This window comes from Penicillium taxi, assembly GCF_028828555.1.
Source record: "Penicillium taxi strain IBT 34144 chromosome Unknown utg000001l_segment0_segment0, whole genome shotgun sequence".
Classification (NCBI taxonomy): Eukaryota; Fungi; Ascomycota; class Eurotiomycetes; order Eurotiales; family Aspergillaceae; genus Penicillium; species Penicillium taxi.
Genome location: NW_026643203.1, coordinates 4,121,790 through 4,132,096, shown reverse-complemented (window position 1 = coordinate 4,132,096; position 10,307 = coordinate 4,121,790). Strand labels below are relative to the sequence as shown.

At 44.7% G+C, this 10,307-nt stretch overlaps 3 protein-coding genes across 3 annotated transcripts; 2 read left to right on the top strand and 1 right to left on the bottom strand.

The window, feature by feature from the left end:
- Positions 1-829: 829 nt before the first annotated feature.
- Positions 830-2,153, bottom strand: N7495_001476 (uncharacterized protein; the record flags this gene model as incomplete). The annotated part of the gene is made up of 4 exons (XM_057204146.1): positions 830-1,245; positions 1,302-1,658; positions 1,729-1,930; positions 1,983-2,153. 4 exons carry the CDS (start codon positions 2,151-2,153, stop codon positions 830-832), a joined length of 1,146 nt encoding a protein of 381 aa, XP_057068219.1.
- Positions 2,154-4,583: 2,430 nt separating this feature from the next.
- On the top strand, positions 4,584-5,264 carry N7495_001475 (uncharacterized protein; the record flags this gene model as incomplete). Its single annotated transcript, XM_057204145.1, has 1 exon — positions 4,584-5,264. One exon carries the CDS (start codon positions 4,584-4,586, stop codon positions 5,262-5,264), a length of 681 nt encoding a protein of 226 aa, XP_057068218.1.
- A 2,485-nt stretch (positions 5,265-7,749) lies between these two features.
- Positions 7,750-9,861, top strand: N7495_001474 (arginine--tRNA ligase; the record flags this gene model as incomplete). Its single annotated transcript, XM_057204144.1, has 4 exons — positions 7,750-7,965; positions 8,032-9,326; positions 9,385-9,798; positions 9,855-9,861. 4 exons carry the CDS (start codon positions 7,750-7,752, stop codon positions 9,859-9,861), a joined length of 1,932 nt encoding a protein of 643 aa, XP_057068217.1.
- Between the last annotated feature and the right edge of the window lie 446 nt (positions 9,862-10,307).

Genomic DNA, 10,307 nt, shown 5'->3' with positions numbered 1-10,307 from the left:
CGGGTTTTACACACATCAATGTATGTATGCATGTAGATAGGCCCCCGTGATTGAAAGAGCTAGTCACTCCCGGTAAAGGAACTGTATAGGTATGAAGCATTTAGTCGCACGAGCCAACGAGAAAGCGGAAGGATAGAGATTGGAATTCTCACATTCAGCTGTGAATTGGGGATGCGAACAATCAAACCATAGATCTGCCAGCTTTGTTTGCGAAAGCTGCGGAATGTTACCTGGGTACAATCTCAAGAAGGATCTTTACTGCCTGTAAACTTTGTGACGACGATCATAAGTACCTAGGTAGTAGCCCATTTGGAAGATTGAGAATATAACTCTCTATTTCAAGGTTGAAGTAGTTGACTTGAGTTGGATCTAAGGAGTAAAGAGTGGAGAGGGAAGATATAACCTTGGAAGAATCCACGGGTGTTCACGGCTAAAGACTTCGGGGCATCGACATGATGACGGACCTCGATGAAATGAGAAGAAGTGAAAGTGAAAGTGAAAGTGAAAGTGAAAGTATTGGACTGTGTTTTTACCACATGCAAAATTGCCCGGCGTAAGATATGTAAGAGCCTACCAGATACCTACGTGGACTGGTAGGTCCAGATTTACCCTTCAGTCACCCTTTCATTCCCGTTGATCTATTCCAAGGTTGAAATTCTGATAACAGGTTGTCATTTAATTCCTATGTAGATTGAAAGAGCCTTGTAACATCGAAAAGAGAGAATAAGTGTATGTTATTGGAGCATTAATCATAAAGATTAAGTATCAAAGAGTGTAAGATACTTGTACGAGTCAAGGTATAAGTCGTTCCAGAAGTATTGGAGCAAGTTTATGGAGACACTCGCGGTTGCTCTTCTAGATCTGACATCGCAACCAAGTCCATATGCTCAGTATCACTTCCAATCAGAGTATGTTGGGATAACTGAGGCGTTGAGCTTCTTGAACTAATCTCTGACGGCACAGCGGTAGTATTCTTTAGTGAGGGACGACTCGCTGATGAGACATTAATAGTAGTGGTGACCATAGTCGGCGGAAAAGACTGTGAATAGAAATCGTTCACATCTGTAATAGTGGGATTTGTAGACAGGTATTTCTTATACATGTCTTGGCTGCGCCGGGATAGCGACGAGTTGATGAAGTTGTGGGTAAGGGGGCGAAAAAGAGGCCACACTGGTGGGATGGACATGGTGATCAGCACGATCCATTCTTCGGCCTCGCCCCAGCGGAAGAGGATTCCAACTCCATCTACGAAAGCATATTAGTGTGAGTTTAGCATCTTGAAGATTGAAGATTGTTCTTACAGGAAGAGTCATCAGTGAGAATGAAACTGGCAGCCCATGTTCGGATTATAGCTGCCACGCCGGCAAACACACCTAATCCCATGAGGAAACAGAGACCCAATTTAAGCTTTCGATCGATCCGGAGTGGGATTAGTATGTGAATTGGAACAATGGCGAGATAAAAGTCTGACAGGACTGCAACAGCCCCGACGAAGTATGTGTAATGAACACTTTTCCAGTGCGCACATTGATCCTGGAGCAAGGGGTCCCATAATGCATGTGGAGGACTGCACTGGAGCCAATTCAAAAGTATCTGAGGAATGTTTACAACGATATTGAATACGGCAAGAGCCATCAGACTGCGGCGGATTTTGGGATCTGATAGACAGCTATGTGGTTAGTTTTGTTACTCCAAAGCTTCTTTTGATATTGATTTGGCTAGACTTACTGCTTGGCCCGATCATTTCAATTAAGAAGAAACAGACGGCTACCTTGCCGGTGGGAATAGCCATATTGAAGAAAAAGACAGTCATCCAGGTGAAGAACAGGAAATTCCTTAATTCTCCAACCTCTTCAATTGCGATAATGTGGTTTCCCAAGCCATGAAGTACAGCAATCACACCAAAACATTGAGTGACAGCTGTCAGTGTCTAAAATGTTGTTACTAAAGTTCATTTGGAGTAAATCAGACCAAGATCATACCCAAGCAACGAGAAAGCATATCAATGCAGCAGTTCCGAAATTGTTAACCTTCAACCGTACATATACACGGAGTATCATAAAGATCGTGGCGATGGCACCCAGAGTAAGACCCACGACCAGATCGCTGGGCCCCCGGCCACCATATGCAGGGTAGTGTTCATGCAGCGACATTATTCAAAGGAGTGACAAGGGTGAGAAGGAGCCATTATTTCCAGATATGAGAATCCAAAGGGTCGATCCAGCGTGTTAGAGTGGCACACATCCTTTATAAAAAATCTCTCCAAGTGCAAAGATGCAAGGCAAGTGAGGCCGTCATTGTTGCACACGACCCACAATGGGACCGCATTGCAAATTGCAAATTGCATAGTGGAGATGATGGGATCAACTTGTGCGGTATCTAGTGGGCCACTATTGAATTGATTCTTACAGTGGGCTCGCATGTTCCGTCGACCGCCGTAATTGGTGTCATGTTTACTGACCCGATATTCCGCTTAGCTATTGACTGGTATCAATTTGAATTTAACAGTCGACTGAGACCTTGCTGAAATCACTAGATCAGAGTAATTTTGTATTATTCCAGAGTCTTGAACCCTGGACCTGGATTTAAGTCCACGTGGATATGGGGATATATACCTTTTTAGTGATGAGATAAAAGAAAAAGCAAAAAAGAACTGTGCTCACTATAAATCTGCCCGGTAGTAAGACAGGAACAGCTGAACTGGTCAACCCAATTCCATGGTTAACTATGTGGGGTGTAGATTTTTGCATCATGAAACACACCTTGATTCGATTGACGAGCTTATTTAGGAAGGCAATGGGTTAAATCAAGTTATTTGAGTGCTATTGGCCATTTTTCGCCCCTAAGGAAAGTCATTGAAATAATTCGAGGGCGAAAGCTGAGGTATATGCTAAGTAGTTAAAATGAAGAAAACCTCAGAATGAGACGATCTTGTCGATCAACTCTAAATTTGGTAATTATGGACTCATTATTAGACTATCCAATTAAAATACTTCGTATTTTTCAGCTTAAGCCACTTTAAGCCTTCAGAATCAACAAGAATCCACTTCAAATTACGATGCTAAGTAGTCACACGATACACTAATTATGCTAATGCCGCGCTACTGCCCGGCTTTAGCTTAGCTTCTATAGTATGCCTCAGCTGCGATACGGTGAATTCTATCCAATTCTCGTGTCTGTACGGATTTAACGACTCTTGAGAACATCAGGCCATGGACAATAGAATTCAAAGTTTAGTGTCAAAGTGTTGATTCTTTGTAGATCTTCTCATAGATCAGAGTTACGTGACGCTGATCGGTAAGCTCCTTCCGCCGATCTAAACCTCGGTTCCTTCAAATGTTCCAGGGTTCCTTTGGATCGGACTCTCCACCTAACTATTTGGGTAGGACCTACACAGTAATAGATTTTAAACAATCTGAAAGATGAAGCACACTTCCAAGGTTGACTGCTCATATCGTAAGTAGTTGCTAACTGCAGGTGAACTCTTCCGCTATTCGTTCGAATAACCTATCACTTTGTCTTACCTGCAGTGGTAGTGCACATATGCATGCAGGCAAGTCAATCACACATGTCTTAGTACAGTCAGGTGCAGGTCAAGACTCGAGAATGTTTTTGAATACGATTTTTCCGACGCCGTCAGATACAAGGTTCTTCAAGGTTGCACTGTGAATCGCCACAACTATCATTTACACCTGCTTCAGAGAGACCGCGGAGTAACTGTTTGTCCGATAGCCCTAACGTACTACACAACCTCGGAGTTTTTCAATCGTGTGTCGTATAACTTAACATGTCATTATGGGTTCATGAGGTAAGTCAAATTAGTTAATTGACTAACAAATAGTCGGAAGTCAACTACGAAAAAGTTTTCCGTTCATGACTTCGATATTGCATAACTGTAACTAGATAATGCAGTCTCAGGGTCTCCTGAGGTGGCAAGTCTGAAACCCCCTAAAAACACCAAAATAGAAGATTTTGAGACAATAAAAGCTGGCATCACTTATTGTGTACTTCTATTGTTTTGACATGAATCACCCCAAGTTTGGTAACTGATTAAAATCTGACTTGCATCACTAAGACTGGTTACCTAGGTAATAAGTACTATCAGCTGCCACGCCACTTCGGCTTCCCACTACTCCGTAGATGCCAAAAATTTCCAAGTTTTGCTGTTCGCTGTCATTACTGTCTACAGAGGAACTATGGAGTAAATATCAAGTGAACTGTCTTTTAGTCAGGTAACTGGTGTCTCAGTCTTTTCCATAAGGGTCTACGTCATAGTTTATAGATCGATTGGAAGCTTCGATACGATCATGGTTACTTCCAGGGTTCAAAGGTCTCGGACCCTTTTTGAATCTGTATAAATCATTGGCTCTCTCTTTTGGAAGCAGCGGGTGGTCCTGCATTACGGAGTACGACTCAATCCGATCTTAAAATAAGATCCACACAAAACTCAATTGCCCATGTGCTATTTTGGTCCACCTTGGCAGCTTATGACTGAATATAAAGTACAGAGTACATCCGATTCAATTCATCATTTTCATTTCAATCTACTCCCTGAAATTTACACAGCGAGCAAAATAATAACCATGGCTTCAATTCGGAATATTTTGTTCACCGGTTTTTTGGCCCTGTCAGTTCCCGTGAGCGCTGCCTCAAGACGAGGAATCCTAAACTCCCGCTCATCAATCACTCCTCCACTTGGCTGTCCCATCCCCACATGGACAGTCAGCTACTTCAACTGGTACAACGGTTCTCACAGTCTAGACTGCATCCACAACCAAAAAGACATCAACGCAAAAGGCTGTCGATGTGGTGATAACTGGTGCGACCCCAATCCAGCTACATGCAACGGATCATTGGTCCCAGTATGCTACACTGGCATGCCAGATTACCAGCCATGGGGTTACGGCCCACCGGAGACCCTGGACATTGATTTTGCAGATGGACTAGAATGCCATGATCAATATGAGGGATTCCGTATCAAAGACATTGGCAACGGTGAAAGCAATTGCGGCTATGCTGATCGTAGCGAGGGACGCATCGTTGCTTTCTATGGATCCTCTAACTTGGCCAATTCTACTGGTCATATGGATTACACTCTTGGTGACGGGCATGCGCTCAAGTGTGATAATGGTAGCTCTATCACTTATTCTGGTAGTGTGGATTTCCCGCTGTCGTGTAAGCATGATGCGGAATTTAACGCTACTTGCACCGCGCCTGTGTTCACTATTCCTGTACTGAGCTATTCTTGGGTTGATGTTGAGTGAGGCGAAAATCATGAAGGTCCGCCGCCATTGGCACACGGGCTCGTACGGCCCTGTCAAACCGTTGTGCGAACGCTAGGATTCTACCAGTATGAGCCTGGGCCTCTTCAAATTAATCAGTACCCCAGGGCCAGGTGGTGGCTAGGATCTGGAGCGTTTAACCATGTAATAGTTTGCCTATCTAATAATATCAGTCAAAAAATCCGGAATTATCATGAACACGGAGTTGCCAACGAAAAGCTGGCTCCGAATGCCGACCATTCAAGTTACTTTCCACACAAGTAAACTGCCCATGTAAAGACACTGCCCGTAGTTCCAGAAGTGCCTAATATAGGCAAAGATAAATGGTGCGTGTCCGATTGTGGAACCTACTAAGTGGCTCCTTCCAAGGTTTGAAATATGCTATTGATTGTCATGGTACCCCAGTGTACTTTTATGTGGTATCCTGAGCATACGATGCTGAAGAATGACCTATAATCTGTCAACTGTCATTAGTAACCAACCCAAAACATCGTTGATGTGTGGTAAATGCGAGATGTCCATAGTACTGAGTCTTGTGGAAAGCTTTTGAGACTTTTTGCTTGATTTTCGAAATATTGATGGATTCATAATCGTATTAGGCCAATTTCTCATTCACATTCGAGAACCAAATCACGGGTATATCATCAATAGTTCCCTGATAGCATGTAGGGCTGAGAAAACTGTAGAATAGGAATCGCTCCTGCTGGCGTGTGCGCAGCTGGGGACAGTGATAAACGCTTCGAGTTCTGTGGGGATAATGAGACCAGTAATCTAAGGACGTCCTGTTAATCCCTTAATATTATGGTGACTGAGCTGAGTGCTTAGACTACTACCTAGGTAGTTAATGTTAGAATGAAAAACTCACTAAGTTTTATTGTTGACAATTGTCAAAGTTGTAGGCCAAGAATACGCTCGGCTATTTGGCTTAGACTACGACACTTATACTCACGAACATTCATTGTTTCCGTGGCAAATAGTGACTCGATTACCCTAGGAGAACTTGTGGTCCAGACCCCAGATAACACATGTCGCCTGATCTCGGCATGCTTCGTTCTGATCGAAACTTTGGTTGTGTTGCAATTGCAATGTGAGTCAGAGGCATGTCTTCATTGTATCTTCTGATATCGTTTATCTCGTCGAGTTCGTTCAGACATGACAAGTTTAACTTATGACTCTATCATTTTTGGCTAATCGATGATTGTTCAAATCACAGGAAAGATACGAATATACAGTAGTACATAACGAGCTGTATGCGATAATCCACACATTAGTTAAGATATGGGATAACTATATTTTCTGACTTCTTAATCACAGATGCTTTGTCTTCAGCCCATAGTGACCTTTTTCCAACTCCATCATGGTGAAGACGCGGAAAGTGAGAAGAAGATACCCTCCTGTCTTCTTTCAAGCTCACCGACAAAGATATTCATTGATGGTCATCATAGTCATAAGGACATGATAGGCATAATTATAAAACTCCATCCGACACATCATCCGTTTACACTAAAACTACCTCATGACGAACACCATAGGCTCAATTCAGCTAGCGACGGCGTTCAGAGGGGTATCGTCGGACACTGCCTCTTCCAGCTCTGCCAAAATTAAATTGATATTATGGACTAAGAACGACGGATATTAGTAATTCCTATCATTATATGAGGAAAAGTAACTTACGGTTGATTCCTCCCCAACACCTGCGAGGTCTGAGGCTGTCTTGGGATCACCAGCCCAGTAAGCACGCCGTAGAGGTGGTGGAGAGGGTGATCGCGGTAGACGATGCTATTCTCGATGCGAATGGTGGAGTTGAGAATCCTTTAATTAATATTAGCTGCTAATACTTGAAGCTCTAGACTCACTCACATCGCATTTTGTGTGGCGTGCAGAGCATCAAAACGCGCATCAAACTCTCATCCAAACGCCGATTCATGCGTTCTTCACTTTGTGCAAGCACGAGGCCCATCTACTGAATGATGCCTTAGCCTTGGTCATCCATGCTTCGCTTATTTCATGGCTCTATACCGTAATTTAGATGAACTTCTATAATCTTAGTCCTTCTTTAACTTATAGAGGATGATTGGCGCCTAGTACGAGAAGCCAAGAACACTCCCCCACTACTGGGCCTGGGAGACATCGCCTTTCGTTTCCCACGACCAAGCTTTGAAGTTTGAAGTATTCATGGAGCCATAAATTATGGATAAGAACCTAAGCTCCCTTAATCATTAATATTTACGTAGTCTGTAGTCAATAGTTGAGTGAGAACAATGAAAGCACGTGACTCACCGCCCTACGAGGAGTCATCGCAGAAAAAAAAGTTTCCAAGAGCGCAACCCCCTCTATGGGTCGTAGTTTACTTAGCGGGGCTACATTGTCACGTCTCTTTTTTTCTCGAATAAATCGCTTCTCTCCCCCGCGTGCTTTCCTTACAACAACTCTCTCTCCCCGTTCATTCCATCCCCTACCATCCAAAATGGACGCTACTGCCGCCTCTCTACAGGCGTTAACGCTCACATCAACTGAGCGTTTGTCCCAGTTCCCAGATTGCTACCCTGATCTTAACGTTATGGATTCTTATCGTGAGCATATCGCTCAAAACCTGTCCAAGGTCTCCGGTATCGATGCTGAATTGATTTATACCCGCCTTGCTTGGACCAGCACTCTTGACAAGGGTGATCTCAGTCTCCCGGTGTGTAGACACAAACTTCAATGCTTTGTTATTCACCTTGAACCCATCTAACTCCCACATCATCAGGTCCCTGCCCTGCGCCAGAAGACAAAACCTGCCGAGCTGGTCAAGGAACTCGCAGAAAAGTTCCCGGAGTCCGATCTCGTGCTCCCTCCTACCGTTTTTGGCACCCACCTTCAATTCTTTTGCAAGCCCGGTCCATTGAACCAAACCGTGCTCAGCCGTATCCTTAGCCAGAAGGCATCCTATGGCACAAACGGAAACCAGGGTCTCAAGGACCCAGCCGACCCCTCCAAGGGCCGGAAGCGTATCATTATCGAATTCTCATCTCCCAACATCGCTAAAGCGTTCCACGCCGGACACCTCCGCAGTACCATTATTGGTGGATTCCTGGCAAACCTTTACACCGTTTTGGGATGGGATGTTATTAAAATGAACTACCTCGGTGACTGGGGTAAGCAGTATGGTGTGCTTGCTATGGGATTCGCGAAGTACGGAAGCGAAGATGCCTTGGCCCAGAACCCCATCGGCCATCTGTTTGATGTCTACGTTAAAATCAACAAGTTGATCACCGAGCAGGCGGATCACATCAAGTCGCAACAACAATTGATTGCGGATCTTACAAATAAAGGCGAAGATACCTCCAATATTAAGGCTGAACTTGATGAGTACGTTGCTGCCAGCGAGGATGAGAAGGCTCGTCGTTACTTCAAGAGCATGGAGGATGGTGACCCATCGGCAGTCGCTCTCTGGCGCCGTTTCCGTGACTTGAGTATCATCAAGTACAAAGAGACTTACGCCCGCCTGAACATTGACTTCGATGTCTACTCCGGCGAGTCGCAGGTTAAGAGCGAGAGTATGAACGCGGCCCACAAGGCTCTGAAGGAGGCCGGCGTGGTCGAGGAGTCGGAAGGTGCTACCATTGTCGACTTCAAGAAGCACGGTGACAAGAATCTTGGCACGGCTGTCATCGTGCGTAAGGACGGCACCCCCTTGTACCTCACTCGTGACATTGGTGCGATCGTTGAGCGTGATGAGGAGTATCATTTCGATCGAATGATCTATGTTGTGGCCTCCCAGCAGGAGCTTCACTTGAAGCAACTCTTCAAACTCACTAAGCTTATGGGTCGTGAAGACTTGGCATCGCGTTGCAAGCACATTCAGTTTGGTATGGTCCACGGTATGAGCACTCGCAAGGGAACTGTTAAGTTCCTCGACGATATCCTTCGGGATGTCGGTGATAAGATGCACGATGTGATGCGTGCCAACGAAGCCAAGTATGCTCAGGTGCCAAACCCTGAGCAGGTATCTGATATTCTGGGTATCACTTCGGTGATGGTCCAGGACCAGACCGGAAAGCGGTAAGTAATAAAATGCGAAATATCCCATCTTTGACTTGAATTCTGACTTTTTTTTCAGCGGAAATGGATATGAGTTCAATCTCAATGCCATGACATCGTTTGAGGGTGACACTGGTCCCTACCTTCAGTATGCACACGCTCGCCTGTGCTCAATGGGCCGCAAATCAGGCCTCGACCTCACCAAGTTGGGTGAGGCTGATTTCAGCCTACTGACCGAGCCTCATGCCCTGAACCTCATTCGCTTGCTTGCCCAGTGGTCCGACGTGCTTGTTAACACAGCTAAGACTGAGGAACCTGTCACCATCCTCAGTTATCTGTTTAAGATGACCCACATGCTGAGCTCCAGCTATGACGTTCTGAAGGTGGTCGGTAGCGAGCCTGATGTGGCCCTTGCCCGCATGGCTTTGTACTATTCCGCACGCCAAGTCTTGCACAACGGCATGCGCCTGCTTGGCCTCAACCCTGTTGAGCGGTAAGTCTATCCCCTTTTCATCTCAATCTACAAGCCAAACTAATATCTCTTCACAGTATGTAAATCCAGTCAATTTTATGAGTTTCGAAGCTTAGGCTACTATTACCCTTTTTCATTAAAAAGCCCACGTTGACAAGAAGCTCACGTGACACATCGACCTTATTTAGGTGATTAAAATTCAAATGTTCTCAAGTATTTTCCAACGTGATTCCTAGTATAATCAGCATGAATATGCAGCTATATCGGCTTTCACATAAGCGATCGAGTAAGCGAGAAATTGCATGGACAGGGGTTGTAGGATGGTGGGCGCTCTGCTCCGTTATCTTCGACAATAATAACAATGAAGGTCCTAGCACGACGGAAATGAATCATGCACACGATGATATCTGGAAGCTTCAAATGATTACCTACTACATATATTCTGACAGAAACTGGTAGAAACTGACAGAAACTAACCCTGAAGTAATCACGGTCGTACGAACCTACTTTGTAGATCATGATCACCGACG